Source organism: Natrix helvetica (assembly GCF_964273705.1).
Source record: "Natrix helvetica genome assembly, chromosome: 4".
Taxonomy (NCBI): domain Eukaryota; kingdom Metazoa; phylum Chordata; class Lepidosauria; order Squamata; family Natricidae; genus Natrix; species Natrix helvetica.
The window spans coordinates 128,719,282-128,738,022 of NC_138550.1; the positions used below are offsets into that span (position 1 = coordinate 128,719,282).

General features: G+C 34.0%; 1 protein-coding gene across 1 annotated transcript in view; it reads left to right on the top strand.

Annotated features, from left to right (window-relative positions):
- RP1 (RP1 axonemal microtubule associated) overlaps positions 1-17,907 on the top strand; it is a 221,844-nt gene extending 203,937 nt beyond the window's left edge. Inside the window, exons 53-59 of the mRNA XM_081952551.1 lie at positions 5,211-5,368; positions 5,868-5,943; positions 6,543-6,621; positions 8,218-8,461; positions 11,624-11,702; positions 13,723-13,798; positions 14,416-17,907. Coding sequence (XP_081808677.1) covers positions 5,211-5,368; positions 5,868-5,943; positions 6,543-6,621; positions 8,218-8,461; positions 11,624-11,702; positions 13,723-13,798; positions 14,416-14,470 — 767 coding nt within the window. The 3' untranslated portion in view covers positions 14,471-17,907. The remainder of the gene's footprint in view (positions 1-5,210; positions 5,369-5,867; positions 5,944-6,542; positions 6,622-8,217; positions 8,462-11,623; positions 11,703-13,722; positions 13,799-14,415) is intronic.
- Positions 17,908-18,741: the final 834 nt, after the last annotated feature.

The following is an 18,741-nucleotide window of genomic DNA, read 5'->3' on the forward strand; positions in this document are numbered from 1 at the left end:
TAATTAATTGTACCATAAAATGACAAGGCCTCTATATATTGAAGAAGATTATTATTTTTAGGTCAATATTTTCAAGTTAAGCATTCCATTAGATCAGTTTGTTTGTGAGAAACTGTTGACTGACAGACACTCATACTAGAGAGGAGAAAGAGGTATAATTATTCCATTATATTAGGGTGTAAAGGTCTAGGGCACACTCTACTGATAGAATATAAGAAGATGTATTTTTGAAAGATATTTTGGTTCCTATGCATTACTTATACAATAGTCTAATGTCATAGCCATATGAGAGTTGCATTCCCTTCACTTTTGTGAAGAAAGACTGGAACAGTCCTCAACCTCCATTATTGATACTTGCTACTATTTGTAGTGGTGCTGTCATAATATCCAGAAAATATTCGTATGAACCAGAATGCAATGACCCACACAGTGTGTTACAAGCCTAGACTTGTGTATATGTCACCTCTTTTGTGGGAGCTGCCCTGACTACCAATCTGCTTCCGGGTAAAGTCAAGGTATTGATTATTGCTTTTAATGCCCTATGGCAGTCTAGTTGAAGGATAACTGTTCCCCATTGCATTCAGCCCACCAGGACAGAAAAGGAGAATATGTTGTTAGCCAATTCTGCTAGGGAAGTACATGTTGGAAGACCATGAACAAAAGACTTCTTGGTCTTAGCACCTTAGCACCTTAGGTTGTTTGTAGTTAGCTCTCACTTCATTTAATAAATAAGAACATATGCCATGTTATGTCCATATTGGTACTGCAAATCAATGAAATGCTGATAAAAAGCCAGTTATCATCAACTGTATATAGACTGATAATTGTAATAAAAGCAATGTGAAGACATTCCAACTTGTTAATAGTACAGTCTTTTTTATTCCCCATACATTTTTAAAATCATATCTACAATGGGATACAGTGTATAGACATGTATTCAACAGTGTTACTGAATTTCATATGAAATGATATGCATGTGAAAACATATATCCATCAAATAATAACATAAATGGATCTAAATCACAATCTGGATATTTGCCACATTCTAGTTATAAAATCTTATCATGTTGCTTTTTTATGGTGAATGTATAAGCAATATTATGAAACTGGATATTAGATGTAAACATTGGTGAGTGCTTTGGAAAAAATAAGTAGTAATATATGCATATATAATTTGCAAAAATGAATTTGTATTTCTGAAGAATGAAAATAATTGCCATTGAATTCTAATATTGTACTAAATTACATTAGTCATGTTAAATTAAATGCTAAATATTTTATGTAACCGAACTGAAAATGACTCAAAATAATTTAATACATGGCTCATAAGAATCCTTTGTTAAAATACAATATATTTCATTTTTTCTAGTATTTCACCAGTAATATTAAATTTGTCTGACAGGTCAATATTAGTAGTTGTATAAGCTAGTTGAATTAGAGTGCTTGATTCAAGCTAATTCTGTTTCTAATTCAGTGAGACCAGATCAGCTTAATACTTTTGTAGCTGTTGATTTCTGAATGTTACTGCTTGGTATATTTATCATTGTAATGCTTATTCGCTTGATATATACTGTAGCTGTGTGTTTCCATTTTTCCAGCCAATGAGCCATCTGCTATTTAGTTCCTACAGATAGTAAAAACATTGTCCAGATGTTGGCAAAGAGTTCTTTTCTCAAGAAACCACTTAGTTTATTATTATTAACACCAGAGAGCCAATTTGGTTGAGTGGCTGCAATACTGTAGATTTATACTGATTGGTGAAGGACTGTGAGACTGTAAAACAGAATGGGTAGATTTATTTAGCTTTAGTGGTGAAATATGTACTGAGCTACCTTTTCTATTTCTATTCAGACTTGAAATATACAAATAAATGTAAAACTAGAAAGTGTAACCAGCATTAATAAAACAATCAGAATAAAAGGGTTCTGAACAGGGTGAATTACTGTATCAGAATAAATATAATAAAATTCTGCATGATTAATTCTAAAATTTGTATTTATAGTAAAGAAACATAAGCATAAGTATAAAATGGAAGTAATCTATGTGGTATCTTTTTGTCTAAGTAACTTAGATCAATTTCTTACCGTGTCATCCCAGATAACTATGGGGTGTAGAACCGAGCATGTACCCTCATGATGGCCAGGCATGTTCAAGTTACCTTCAGGTTGGACTTGAGCTTTATTGTATATTGTGTCTTCTTTGAAGCAAATCCAGCTATAGGCAGTCCTGGACTTAGACCATAATTGGGATCAGAATGTCCATTGCTAAGCAAGGTGGCTGTTAAGTCAATCACATCTGATTTTACGATATTTTTGTCATAGTTGTTGAGCAAATTGCTTCAGTAGTTAAGTGAATCATGCAGCCATTATTTATTTATTTACCCTGCACATTTTTGAAGTGCCCATTGCTCTCAAAGAGCAACTCTGGACTATGTACAATAAAATGTCAAAACATAACAATTTAAATGTTAAGGTTAACATTTAAAAAATGTTTTTAAAAAAATATATTAAAAGATTAAAAATGAAATGAAAAAATAAAAAAAGAATATTTTAATTTAAAAAAATAAAAATGATTTGAAAATTAATAAAAGTATTAAATTATAAAAAATAAAAATAAAATTAAAAAATAAAAATTATAAAAAAAACATAAATTAGGAGGCAGGAATAATTAAACCCTGTTAAAAATTAGTTGACAAAGGCAACTAATGGCACCAACCAACCCCATGCTTTTGTGCAGATCTATTAAGCAAATCTCACTTCCTCCTCCATTGACTTTGTTTGTCAGAAGTTGCTGAGAAGGTCAGAAATGGCAATCACACCACCCTGAAATGCTGCAACTGTCATAAATACATGCCAGTTGCCAAGCATCTGAATTGTGAACATGTGACTGTGGCGATGCTGTGATGGTTGTATAAGTGTGAGTACTAGTTGTAAATCACTTTTTTTTGGAGACATTGTAACTTCAAATAGTCACTAAACAAATAGTTTAAGCAGTGGTGAAATTCATTTTTTTTTACTACCGGTTCTGTGGGCATGCCTTGGTGGGCCAGGTGTGGCTTGGTGGGTGTGGCTTGGTGGGCGTGGCAGTAGAAGGATACTGCAAAATCTCCCACCCCTCTCTGAGGCCAGCCGGAGGTGGCATTCGCCAGTTCTCCAAACTACTCAAAATTTCCACTACTGGTTCTCCAGAACCTGTCAGAATCTACTGGATTTTACCCCTGGTTTTAAGCCGAGGACTCACTGTTCTGTAGGTAGTGCAGAACATGATAACACAATTGTTCCAAAGGTTTCCAGCGTTCTCTTATCCCTATGCTCCAGGAGCTTCATTAGTTGTCGGGGGCTTCAAGGGTGCCTTTCATGATTTTACTAATGATATATAAAGCCCTATATGGTTGAGGTCTGCTTACCTTGCAGAGCATTTCAAACCTATTTCTTTCCCCAAATAGATGTAATCACAAGGAGGAAAAAATCATTCTATGTTCCTGGCTAGAGTATGCAGAAAGTAGGATCTTCTTGGTGGATGAATTTAGATTACAGATAGTCCTTGATTTACAGCAGTTCATTTAGTAACTGTTCAAAGTTACAACAGCACTGAAAAAAATGATTTACGATGGTTCTCACACTTACGATCATTGCAGCAGCCCCATGGTCATATGATCAAAATTCAGATGCAAATTCATATTTACAACAGTTGCCGTGTCCCAGGGTCCTGTGATCATCTTTTATGACCTTCAGATGTGTAAAGTCAATGGGGAAGCCAGATTCACTTAACAACCATGTTTCTAACTTAACAATTGCAATGATTCGCTTAAGAAGAGTAGCAAGAAATGTTATAAAATGGTGCAAACTCATTTAACAAATGTTTCATTTAGCAACATAAATTTTGGGCACAAATGTTTCACATAGTAACATAAATTTTGTGGTGGTAAGTGGAGGACTACCTCTACAGGAATTCTTTCCTGTTCCAATTGTTCAACATCTGCTAGTTAGATACAATATCAAAACCAATTTTGTTGTAATTATTTTGTACAATGACAGTAAAGGCTATACTATACTATTAAAAAAAATATTTGAACTGATTAGCAGAATAATCTGCTTGCTACAACAAATGCACCTTCAAATTACATTAAACCAGATTTTGAGGAGTAATTGGTTAACTGCACAGAGCATTGAGGCCAGTTTTGGTTGTCATATTTTAAGAAAGGTTTTGACAAAAAGGGCTTCTTCAGAGAGGAGTGAGCAGGATAGTTAGATTACTGGGGGAAGGGGGGTTATGAAGTACAGTAAAAGTATCCCATTTTACCATAATAAAAAGGAATGGCTCAAGCAACCTTTGAATCTCACTTCACCTTCAAAAACAGGATGAAAATGGAACGCAATTTCTCTGAGCCTTGACTATATTTGGCCCGTTAGGACCTGAATCTACTAAAGCATTGTTTCTGTTACTCTGTTATCTGACTCATTTATTAGACATAGTATTTACTCCGAAAACCTACCCTAACTAGAGGTGGGTTCCTTTCGGTTTGGACCGGTTCGACTGAGTAGGTAGTAACTCGGCTGGCCACGCCCCCAAACCAATTCTATCGGCAGTCCCTATAGCACCACCATCTTCTTTTTTGCTTATGCGCAAAAGCATTTTTTAAACTACTGCACATGCGTGGGTAGTGCGCATCAAGCGTGTGTGTGCACAAAGCATGCACGTGCCCAAAGCACGTCCCTGAGTGACCCAGTAGTAGAAGAAGCTGGAACTCACCCCTGACCCTACCATTATTTTTTACTCAATATTTTGATTCCTCCAAATTTTAAAATGATCCTTTTGCATAATTGCAATTTTCATGTACTGAGTAAAGTGTGCTTCAGGTTTGGAATACCAATTCCTTTGATTGTGGGATTGGTTAAATATTTGGCTGTGTGGATGACAAAATGAGAAATCTGGATGGATTACTGGATCAAATAGACTGAAATATCTGCTTTAACAATGTTTTCATCAGTACTAAAAGGAGAGAAAGGCGCAAAAGCACTTTGGGAATATAAAAATATGCAGTATGTTCTTTTAGTTATATCGCTTAACTAATGATGAATTCATGCAGAGAAAATATTGCATCATGTAAATGCTGGCAGATAGCAGGAAAAATTATTAAAGTAACAAATTATGGAATGATGATGCCATCTCTTACATCAGATTTGACATTTGTTTTTTTAATTTTACAGTGATTACATATGATATAAAAATATTCTGCAGTGATATTGTGAGCAAAATAAGCATGGTGTCTATCTCTCTGTGTGTATATGGAACCAATGGAGATACTGAAGACCGAAGACTTTTGTTGTCACCATCATCTACAATAGAGAAAGGAGAAATTGGGCAGGTAATTCAGTTTTTTACTGTTATCTGAAAATTCTGAATAAAATATATATTTCAGTTCCAAATATGCATTATATTTATAGCTTAGATTAGATTAGATTAGACATTAAATCAGTGTTGACTCCTGGTGACTGCCTGCAGTAGTCCCTGCAGTTTTCTTATCAAGGTTTTTTCTGAAATGGTTTGCTATTGCTTGCTTTCTAAGGATAAGAGACAGTGACTGGCCTAAGATCACTTCGTTGGCTTTGAGCCTAAAGTAAGACTAGAATTTATGGTCTTTTGGTATCTAACTTGACACCTTAGCCACTTCACCAAACTGGAGATAGGTGATAATAGATAGATAGATAGATAGATAGATAGATAGATAGATAGATAGATAGATAGATAGACAGACAGACAGACAGATACAAGCAGATTACACACACAAACACACACACACACACACACACACACTGAATATATCATAATTTTCTGCTTTATTGAAATATTTCTGATGTGTTTAGTCGTTTACAGGTCACATAGATGCTGTGGATTTGGGGAAATTGCACAAAATTGTCCTTCTCATTGGAAGCACATCATGTAAGTTTTTTTCACTGCAAAAATAGTGATAAGAGAACCTTGCAGTTTCACACTGATGCTGCATATATATCAGTAGTATATAGTATAATAGTACTATATAACCTAATATAACCTCGTTGAGGTTTCATTAAATAGTTTAAAAATAGAAAACAGCATTATGCTGAATAAGATCATTGTTCCATCTAGAACAATATAATTCATAGTGACAGACAGCAATTTTTAACAGTTTCAAGCAGTTCCCCCAGCTTAATTTAGAAATGCCAGGACCTGAGTCTCAAACATTCTGGAAATGTAGACTCCATGTTCTGCCACTGAACTTAGAAGAAATGTATTTTTTAAATGACATTTATTTGAAAATAAGTCCTACAGACCTCTCCTTCTATCTGTAATAAATAGGGGAGTTGCAGTAGGTATAATGATTGCTGCAGACACTGTGGATATATTAAATAAAAAAGCTCTCTAGTTTGTGATTTAAATGCAACTACTTAAGATTTAAGAAGGAATAGACTTGTAATGCTATTATTTACTGATACTTAATATAATTTGATAGTAGTGTTGGCATGGAAAAATGTTTTAATTATCTATTGCTTCTAATGCAGCCTGCAAATTGGCAATTAAAGCCTTGCACTTAAAGGAAAATTTAAAACAAGAGCCTTTGTACATATTTGAAGTGAATGAGTGAGTATATGAATCACCAGGGGCAAATTTGGGGTATTAAGAAAGGGAAGCTGATCAATACTTTACTTTGTTATTATGATGTACTTACCACCAAGGAGGAAGGGGGGAATATCTTGGATTTTTATACCTTGCATGCCAAAAACAACCTCATTGCGTATCTATACCATAGTCCTTGGCAGGAAAAGGAGATGAAATCTTTGGTTTTCTTTGTCACGTAGCAAACTACCTGACAAAAGTTGATACTCTAATTTGCATTGCTATGTTTCTTTAAAAAAAAAAACCTAAGATCACTGCATACTGCACACATACCCATTTGATAGAGAGAAAGTATGCAATCTAAAAGGGGTGTTTGCAGTGAGGTGGTAATTAGTAGAAAAGGCATTTGTTCTTGTAAGATTCAGAACCAAGCCTTGTTAATGAGGCCTAGTCAACCCTCTGAAGCTCCAGTTCATATCAAAGCAACCTCTACTCCAGTGGTGGAATTCAATTTTTTTTTACTACCGGTTCTGTGGTTGTGGCTTGGTGGGCGTGGCTTGGTGGGCATGGCAGGGGAAGGATAAAATCTCCTTTCCCACCACACTCCAGGGAAGGTTATTGCAAAATCCCCATTTACTCCTGCTCAGCTGGGACTCAGGAGGCAGAGAATCAATGGGGGCAGGGCCAGTCAGAGGTGGTATTTACCGGATCTCTGAACTACTCAAAATTTCTGCTACTGGTTCTCTAGAACTGGTCAGAACCTGCTGAATACCACCTCTGCTGTACTCTGAAAGCTATACGGGAAGAACAGTAGAGGAAATAGATAAGTTCAACTGAAGACAAAAAAATAAAATCTTTTATAGGAGGCTTATATAAAAATCACATCAAACAGAGTAATTTGAATCTTAGAAAAAAATGTCATGCATACCTGCCAGTGAGTTTTTTTTGTAAAAGTTTCACCAGCATGAGTAAAACAAACTATCCTTCTTCCAGCAGCTATCTAATCCCTTCTTTTGCTGCCCACTGTTGGCTGTTAGAGAAATGGTTCCATCCTTAACAGCTGTGGCAACGATAGTTCGCAGCCAGGAGACCCTGTTAAAACTCACACCTGTGACAGTGGAAAAGTCAGGAACTTGATATTACCATTCAGAAAGTACATTCAGAGACATCACATTAACATTAATGATGCTCTTCTTTATATTATGGGCACTTTTTTTAAAAAAATGTGTGCCTTTAAGTCTTTTTTGATTCCTGACGATTGCCCTGCAGTTCTCTTGGCAGCATTTTCAGAACTTCATCCCAGAGCTGAAAGAGACTAACTGGTCCACAGTCTTTTGCTGGCTTTCTGCCTAAGTTAGTACTAGAACTCATTATAAACTCTGTGTTTATAATCACTAGTATTTCTCAACCTTAACAACTTGTATTTAAAGTTCTCCAGTCGGTGTGCTGATTGGAGAATTCTTGGGTCAAAGTGTGCACATCTTGAGGTTACCAGGGTTAAGAAAGGTGCTTAAGACAGAACTGGTTCTCAAGAAAAGGAATTTAAAAAATCATTTGTTTTTTCTTTATTAAATGTCATATCAAATTCTGTACATGGCTTGTCTTAAAAATTATTTCTAGAACATTCCATCTGGACATTGATAAACCTGAGATAAGGAGAGAAATCCCTGCCTCTTTGGTTATTAAGGAAGATAACGGACCAGAAAATTTGACAGAACATATTATTAAAGTGTACACTGGTGATAAAAGAGGGGCAGGAACTGATGCCAATGTTCATATCATTTTGTTTGGAGACATGGATACATCTCATTTAATTCAACTCAAAACCTCTCTTGATCATCGAGATCCCTTTGAAAAAGGAAAGGTAGGTAATATTGCCCATGTAGACATTTTTTTTTTTAAATGGCCATATCAAATATTACAAGTTTTTGATGAAAATATATATACCTGATAATTTAAGTGGTAATTAAGTAGATAATGCACAAATATCAATTTTTAAGTGCAGGAGGTGGTGAGCATGAGGCCGACGGGAGTGGGAGTACAGCTACTGCTGACCCCGCCCTCTCCATCCCACTGTCTGCTTGCCCATGGCTGCAACAGGCAGGGCAAGTGGAGGCCAGGGCGTTCCAAGAGCTTGGACCCGATTGAGGCCTGCGCAAGCAGACAGTGGGATGGAGAGGGCGGGACTGGTGGTAGCTGTCCAAACACTTTTCACCCAGAGGGAGATGAAGCTTTGTGTGCTTGAAAAGGGGACAGTTATGGAGCTAATTGCTCTCTTTCAAACCATCCCCCTTTGCAACCATATGAAGCTTTCAGTTGCCGTCATTTCTCCGTCTGGGCGAAAAGTTGTGAAAGCAGCTTTCTGCCATGAGCAGCTCCACCAGCACAACAAGCATGACCTCATACAGCCAGACATCGGCAGGGCTTAATTAGGGCTTATTTTGGGGGGTCGGGGCTTATATCAGGCTCACATGTAAAAATCAAGCTACAGCTTATTTCAGGATAGGCCTTATTTTCTGGAAAACACAGATGTGTGTGTGTATATATACATACGTATGTACATACATACATTCAATGAATATATATATATATTTATATTAGTGCATTATGCTAAATCTGTTTACTATCTCATTCATTCATTGATCTTGTGCCAGATAGCATGGCAAAGTATGCATTTCTTTTTGCTGATATTCTTATTACTTTTCTACAGTGTCTGGCCAATGCTTCCTTAAAAGCTGGTGGCACAACCAGGTTTAGAGCTATACACATAGAGGAAGGATACTTGTCCTTGGGACGAGCCTTGTCCAGCACATTACCTTTAGAATTCCCATTCATTCTTTGCAAGCTTAATGTGAAGATTAAAACAGGGAAGTGGGAGAGATACAAGAACTGGGGGGGCTTCATTTTAGGGAGAAGTTCATCCTCCAGTTTCTTCCAAAGGGCAGCAGACGGGGGAGGTAACTTTTTTTGATCCGAGTCTTAGATCACACACAAAATGCTGAATTAAGTGAATATACTACATTAAACCATTCCTATTGTATTTAAAGTTGTTCGCAATGGGAGTTTATCCTGGTGCTGAGCGCTCTCGGTTTTGACATCAAACTGGACTTAATCACAGTACAACTTGATGTATTCTGCAAATGTAGCCAATGAGGCAGATATGAATATGGCAACTTTTTCTTTGGTGGGATTAATTGCCATTGGCTGTTAAATGTGCACTTATTGTAAACAGAGTATCCTATCACATAATAGGTATAAGTAACATGTACTATACTGCTAGAGAAAAAGATTCCAGAAGCTACTTAACTTTCCTTTATCCCTCTGACCCTGAACAAATTCATTTTTCTCTTTAGAGAATTAACTTAACATGAAAGAAACAGTTATGTAGAGGTCAAACCGTTGTTCCCCTTGAAAAAAAATGCCAGCATTGCCAAAAATAACACTGTAAATGAAAAAAAAATATTTTAAACCAAATTAGTAAGCTATTTGAAAGATTTTATCATAATTGGAGTCAAATGACTTTCCTTTACATTTTCAAAGGAAGGCTTATGTATCATTAAAAAGATATATATAAAAATGGAAAACACAAAGGTGTTTTTTTCAAACTAACTGGAAGTTCATTATTTTTTAAACCTACCGTATTTTCTGACATTAATAAGAATTGTACTAGCATAAGTTTTCTTATTCTTTTTGCTGATAATACAGCCATATTTTTGAATTGTCAACCGTAGGCTCAAGTACATGTCATACAAATATGTAATAAATGAAATATAGAAATTGGGATGTACTTCTTTTTTGTTTTAAAAAATGGAAAGAATTGCAGCACAGAATTTCAACCAAGGTGATCATTAATCAAGATATGGTATTTCTCAAACCACCTATAGTGTTTCATCTATATAATCTACAAGCATGTTCATATTTAAGCAAGTTCTGTAGCTGATTCAAATAAGGGTACCCACTCTAGAACGATTTATTTATTAAATTTACATGGTGCCCATCTTGAAGTTTAATGTGATTCTGAGTTTGGAAGAACAAAGAGATGGTGAAGACTGTGATAGTCTTGTGAGGATTTTGCTACATATTAAACCTTTCTGGAGCAGAATAATTAAGAAAGCTGAGGAGAGATCTGAATTTGAAGGGCAAAATGTGACTGGAGCTATTGAGCATTTCTATGTTGCCTTCCTTAGTTTAAGAGGTGTTATGTATATACTGTGGGCATCTACACACAGTGCAAATAACATTTTCTTTTTCAAATCCAGATCGCTACACAGTTCCAGTTGCTATTTATTCATCTGACTAATGAAGCTGAATATGTCTGTTATTGTGACAAAAAACAAATGTTTCTAACTTTTTTTCTCCAATATCTTGGAGAATTATATTCTTGAACCAGCCATTTTTATGTAGTTCCTTAGGTACCAGCAAAATATTATCTATTTTTAAATATGGTTTATTTTGATGAAGGCAGAATGCTAGATTATTTTTCCCTTTCAGGTTTTTAATTCAAACCTTTTTTAGTTGTCCATAGTTATTTTACTTGGAATTTTGAAATGTGTTTGAAAAAAATATTAGAATCCCCTTATAATATCTCTTTGGATTAGGCCAAAGCTACAGCTCCTTTTTAGGCTGTTTTTCTTGTTCAGGACCATGTGGTAGAAAGAATTCAAACAGAGACAAAAATTACTGTTCTAGCTGATATCTTCAGTGATAACAATAATAAAAATCCTATATATCCTTGACCCTGCTTTAATTCAGACTAGTTTTTGATCAAAGAACTTGAGAGAAACCAAGGGGTTGGCAGATGTATAGATATTTGGAAAATCTCCAGGCTACTTGGCACTTCTGGTTTCAGTTGCTTGTTCTTGGCAAAGGGACATGGAGCTTCATATGCAATGACTGTGGCATGTATTTTGCTGCAAAGGATGCAGCTGAACTATATTTAGGGAAGCATTCACACAAAGTAAAGATAGCATTTTCCAGATTTTGACCTATCATAATTGAAAAACTAATTCTATTTTTCATTTTAAAGTCTGATACATTCAAAATTAAGACAAAGAATATTGGAAGGCTGCAGAAGATTGAGATTGGACATGATGGGAAAGGGTTTGGTAAGTATATTTGCATTACTTGCCTAAATTGTGTTTCATATGTGCTAAAATATCTATACAGGTAGCCTTCACTTAATGATGCTTTTTTGGGACTGGACTCTGTTGTTAAGCAATGTGGGTATAAGTAAAAAGAACATGATGAGAAATCACACCACGTATATCAAATAAATCCTCTTCATATTTTATGATATATCTAATAAATCTACTTTGGTTTTGTGTTTACTTTTAGAAAGCTTGATCTTTAATCCTTTCACATAATGTCCCACAAGCTGATTTCTTATCATTTTCTCTTTGTCTCCTCTCAGGAACTCCTTCACTAGTTTAATATATCTTTTTTGTACATCCAAGATAAAAAAGCTTTCCAAGTCATTCTTTTGATTTATTATTTTTATGTCTCCTTTAATTATTAAGACATCATCCAGTGTTGTTTGTAAATCCATCTTTTTCCATATGTCTTATAGTCTGGCTTTTTTTTTATCCATTTACAGATCACCTTTAGTCTATTTTGTCTAGTAAAATATGTTCCTCTGTAGCCTCTGTAAAATCCAGCTATCTTAAGACTGATTTCTGGACACATTGATCCAGAGTCATTTGGTTGAGTAGCTATAAAAATTGAATGAATGAATATCCTTGATTTCTTCTACAGTCAATATTGCTCCATTGTTATAATGGGTGTCTTCTTTATTACTTGTAATCTTTCGTTCTCTCTGGTTTCCTCTAGTCAACCTATTCTTGTCTTGCTAAAAGTTTTAACATCCAAAAAATCAGTAATAAGCAATTTCCTAAGGTGATTAAGAAAGAAAATAGGAGTACTTGGTGTCCAATTGAAGGCATTGAACTGTGGCTTAGCCAAGATGATTTTCCCTCTGGTTTCCACAGCAATAAAACCCACCAGAAATTGCTATTTTACAAGCTCTTTGCGAAAAACTTCTATATGGAGCTTATGATTCCAGGACTGATGATCCCAGTCCTCTATCCAGAGAAGAGTTCTGAAGAGCCAATCCATTCATAAGCTACTCTTTCTACTACAGCATCTGTTGTGGATCCCTCTTCAGTTTGCCATTTTTTCTGCCATTGAAAGATGAGGCTGTATTTATAAATAAAAGATAATATGGGGAAAGATGTGTTTTGTTTTTCACAGAAAATGATAAATTGGGGTGCAAAATTAATTGATGTTATTATTACTGATAGCTTTTAATGGACTTTTGTTGATTTGGACTGAATGATGAGATGTTGCAATTTGTTTATTGATAGATGAAATATAGGAAGATTTTTTTTTAAATTAAAATACTAAAGAAAGGGTTAAGTTACAAAAGTTGATTATACTTGTCTGGAGGGAGGAGTCGTCATTTCTTTATATAACTTTATTTTTTATTTTTCTTTGCACTTTATATTCTTCTTCTTTACCTTTTATATTATTAATTTATTTGTAAAATGTATTAGCTGTCCATCGTACCACAAGGCAACTCTGGGATTATCCTTGGTTTGCATTATTTTATCTTTATATCCTTAAAAAAATAGTATTTAACAAAATGTGACCATTGCATTTAGCAATGGCAACTCCAACAGTCCCAATTGTCATTAAGCAAGGACAGTACAGGTTGTTAAATGAGCAGCCCACATGACTGTGAATTATGACTTTCTTCTGGCTGACTTCCTGCCTGCTCTCGTCACTCAGCTGAATTTATCTCACAGGATAAATCTGCTTAATGATACTGTAGAGAGTTCATAAGTCACCTTTCGTATTTTGTCATCAGGTGGGTAAAAAATAATGTCTCGTCACTGTTTAGTTGACTTGATTGACATTTGGAAATTGAGTCTAGACAGCCTTGTTGACAGAGCTTAGCATGTGGTAGCCATCCCTTGTTCAATTAAGCCAGCTGATCCTGTTTCTGAAATAATTTGGATAACTTTTATGTTTGCATACAATAGTAGCTGCAGCCCTTATTCAGGCGTTTGAAAATGGCACTGATTTAGGCCAGTCAGATCTTTATTCTCATTATTATTATTATTTTTACAGCAAGTGGCTGGTTTCTTGAAAAGGTAGAAATTACAGATATGTCTACAAATGAACTCTACAGCTTTAACTGTAACAGGTATGTTTTGCTTTGTTCAAATTTTTATTGTTACAACATTTCACAGAAATATTAACTAAACAATATGGCTGGTAGCACAGTGGTTAGAATGCAGCATTGCAAGCTAACTCTACCTGCAGCTTGGACTTTGATCCTGACCAGCTGAAGGTTGACTCAATCATCCTTCAGGGGTCAGTAAAATGAGGACCCAGATTGTTGGGGAAAATATGCTGACTCCGTAAACAACTCAAAGTACCATAAAAGCACTATGGGACAGTATATAAGTCTAAGTGCCACTGCTACTGCTAATATTAAACATCAGGAAATATTTTCCCTTTCCAAGGAGAAGGGGAATCACAGCTTCAAGGGAAATTGAGAATCAGTAGGTCTGAGCTTCAGGCTATGAAACAGAGGGATTAGTAAGTGGTCAACAGCATGTTCATTCAATCCAAATGAAACCCACAAAATCCCCATGGATTTTCATGTCTATAGGAACTTCCCTAAACTGTGCCTTCCAGTTATGTTATATTACAACTCCCACAGTTCCCAGTTGGCATGATCAATGGAATTAGGATGGAAAAGTCTGATCAAACGTACCTTCTCTTTCAATAAAATATCTATATATTTTCTTTCATCAGATGGCTGGCTGAAGATGAAAATGATGGCCGCACAGTAGTACAGCTTTACATATAGTAATTTTCTGAAACCTATTTGAATGTGTTTCCCCCTTTCACTTCAAGCTGATTCAGTTTATTTGTATATCCTAATTATGAAATAACTATAATTATCATGAAGCAATATCAAAACAATTTATCACATTTTAATAATTCCGTTGAGAACGATTCTAAGCATTCTAAACACCTTTATTCAATTATAGAATAAAAGAAATTCATTGTTCTGTATGTCTTAGTATCACTGATACTTTCACAACATTTAAAATTGACAGGTTTTTTTTTTTACATAGGAAAAACAAAAAGCAATTTATGTCAGTCATGAGCAAGCACATAATGAAATCTTTTATTGGAAGTTTATTTTTATATAAATGAAAGTACTTTCTTGGTAACATCATACACAAGTAGCTTAATCTACAAAAGGCAAAATATTTTCAAAATGGTTATGGAAAACTCTGTGGCAAGATGTCATAGGCAACCACATGAAATATTTGCCTTATAAAGAATACTTTTGAAGCCAAGAAGACTCACTGAACTGTGTGTTCTCATCCTCATATGAATGGTGCCAGTGCTTATATTGTGTGTGTATCAGAAGGTAGGAAGAGGGGTAAATATTTCTTTCTTATGTCTATAAATAGTCTTATTAAATTGTGAAAATGGCATCACTTTTTGAGAAAATTGTAATTTATAATGATAGAAGGAACTAAGAAGCTTTTTATGCAATAATTTGTCAAGATACACTGTTGAAATAACAAAATGAGAAATCAATCAAAAAAAAATTATAGGTTTTATAAAAAGCTATAAAAATGTATGCTTTATTTTAATGTACATTCACTTTGAAAATTAAGAACTCTTTGTCAAAATGCTTATCAATAATATTCTTATATATAAGAATAAATAATTTATAATGGTACTATGTTAAAAATAACAAGTTAGTATTTTCTGATTGAACAAGGAAATGGTTTAATTAAGTTTTACTAAAAAGTCTATATTTCTGCTTGCATCGCTAGGAAAGATACAAAAATGAATGTAAAATGTGATCCCTAGAGTGAAGAAATGAGTTTAGTCAGTATCCATATTCATTAGAAAGAATCACTTTACCCTTTTCTTCTAATGTGTCTTTCATTAATTGTTTGCAATATGAACTTACCTTGATGCCATTTCTAGTATATCAAATGTAAATAATACTATCTTACTTTGTTTACTTCAATAATACTCAGTAACATATTTCAGCACTTTATTTGGTCCTTTTGTCCTATTTTGTACTATTTAAAACGAGGCCCTGGAAATATATAACATACTTTTGAATGATTTTTCAAAAAGCAGTTCAAACAGTATTTGCAAAACCCATGGGGGAAATTTTAACAGGAGTTCCATTTTGCTGACCTAAAGCAAAAGATTCCTGGAAATTGAGTGGCTGAGGTCAGTTTCAATAGAAGGCAGGTCAGTTTATATACAAGCTTTATATTCATTATTTTCTTAATTTCCATTTAAAGCCATAACATTTTACCATATATTGGTAAATATATACCATATATTGAGATCTTTCTGAGAATAGGACAATAATATCAATTTTATCCAGGTGTTTTATGATTAGTGTATCAATAAAACTACTGAGAGAGTAATTTCTCATGAAATGGCTTATATTATGTGAAAATTGCAATCTACAACTTAAATTAATCTCCATAACATGGCTGTAATTGCAGACTAGAACAGCTATATTATCATACAGATGATTTAGTTCAAAATCGTTCTGCATCTTTGGTTATATATTTCTAAATCAAGATTCAGATTTTCCAAAAGTAAAGTATTCAGACTGAGTTTTGGTTTATTAATTTATTAATTTAATTTATAAACTTTGGCAAAAATTACAGATTACATGGGATCCATTGATTTCTTTTTGTGAGTGAATTACATATTGGTAGGACAGCTTTAAATGTCCTAAATATGTGCCTATTTGCTGTGGGACTCATGCAGTTAATGAAAATTCATTACCTCATAACAAAGAGTACAGATCAGTCATGCTGCAACTCATAACAAATAATCTATGGAAAGGTAAATCCAATATTTATTTAAAAAGAGGACAGGCTTACTATTGAAATATCAAATGAACAGTAAGCATTGCATTGTTTCTGTCAGGAATGGTCTTTTCTACCTCACCAGGGTACATGCTGACACATATAATTTTGTTACATTGCATGTAAAAAAGCACTCTAGCTAAGGTTTACATATAAATCATGAATAAAAATGTGGCTTTCTAGATATTGCTGAATCACAACTTCCAGCATTGTTATTGTGGCTCATATACATCTGATGTGGCATACATTTTGTTCCTATGAAACACTGATATTGGATATTATTGAAAGTTAACTTGAAAAAGAAAAAGAAAAAAACCCCACCTGAACCACAAGATGGGCAGCAATTAAGTATGATAAATAAACAAACAGATTTTAAAAATCAAATATGTTCCAAATATGTCCAATAGTTTCCATGGCTTCCTGTGCAAACTTGAAAAAACAAAAGCCACTATTTCAACTTCATTTTGGATTTTTTTATTTTTGCAAATGTTGATTATTTTCACAATTTTGACTGATGTTTGGAGCCATTCTGATGTTAGATATTGCTTATATGATAAAATCACCCTTGAATTATGAAATTCTTGTATTTATCTTCAACATTCAATCAATTTATAAAATAAAGAGAACTTTCATGAAATAAAGTAGTGTATACATATTTGTATAAATTACCGTCAGCAAGATTAATTCAACAAGATTGGAATGAAAAAAATATTTTGTTATATTAGTGCATAAAAATTAAGACATGTTATTGAATGACATTTGTTGAGAATTCATTGTGAAAAATTAAAGGCTAAAATCTGACCTGCTCTTAATTTGAAATGAATTGCGTTGATATTCATAAAAGTTCTAAATTAGTTTGTTTAAGACAGCAATTATACATGAAAAAAATTGTCAGTAGATTTCTAAGTAATCAATCATGTCAAAATATATTTTGAATATCTCAGATATGCGAAAGAAGTGAATTTTATAACAGACAATTCTAAAGTCTAGCCTTCAACCAGTTTCTATAGAGACAGATTTTTTAAAATGTTTATATCTATCCATAAATAACTCAGACAATGGTGTTTAGAAATGGTACTCAGATACAGCTTCTATTCCCTTTACAGAGGACAACAGCCTTGACATCCTGATGGGTTAAAACAATATTCACTAAGGATTTAATGTGATTTTATTAGAAAAGTAAAATGAGGAAATAGAATTTATCTTTCACAGTGTTTTGTTATACTATACTAAATGATCTGAATTATGCAGAATTTGTACTTTAGTAGGGAATAATGTCTCAAGCAGGTTAAGGGTAGAAATGAGAAATGGGATACTTTGGCATAATTTCGTGAATTTGCAGCATGAAACCAAACACTGCAAAATTGTTTTGGAAATTATAGCTCATATAACTATATTTCATGCAACTCTACATTTTATTACCATAGGAAAACAGTAAGAAACATACATACTAGACCTGTGTAGAAACTTGCAATTTTAAGTTGGGTGGACTTCAACTCCCAGAATTCCTCAGTCAGACATGCTAGTTGGGGAATTCTGAAAGTCCACCCATCTTTAAATTGTCAAGAGATGTTGCACTAGATAGAAGTATACACACATACACACGCACACAAAACAAGCCAATAGTTATTATAGATATATCTTAAACAACTTAGATAGGAATGATAGTTATACATGTATGTTTTAAATCAATCCAGCATCTAAATGGGTTCAAATTCTTTAAATGGATTTTCAGAGGAGTGGAGTGGGAACAAACACGAAATCTCATAGTCTTCTCGGAACTCTCCTATTTATAGGATTCTAGCATCCAAATGTTGTGTTACATTACTTCTATAGTTTTGTATTGAATTTTTTAAAAAACTTCAGTTAGCTGCTTCTGTATTAGGAGAAACTTAAAATATTTTATATTCGTAAAAAATGTTTTTCTGTGTCATGACTCAGATAAAAATTTTCTCCTTTCTATACACGGTAGAAGTGTGAAAAACTTCAATTTTCATTAATATTTTTTTCTTTAAGTAAGTTTGTTCTCTATGGAACAAAGACATTACTCTCTAGTGCAGCTTCATCAGGAAGTGGTTGGACTAGATCGTTAATATAACTTTTAGTTCTTGATTCTGTGATCACATAGAAAAACATGGAAGGATTTATATAATTGTAATCAATATTCTAACTTTTAGATCATAATAGTAGAATAAAGACTATGGGCTCATATCTT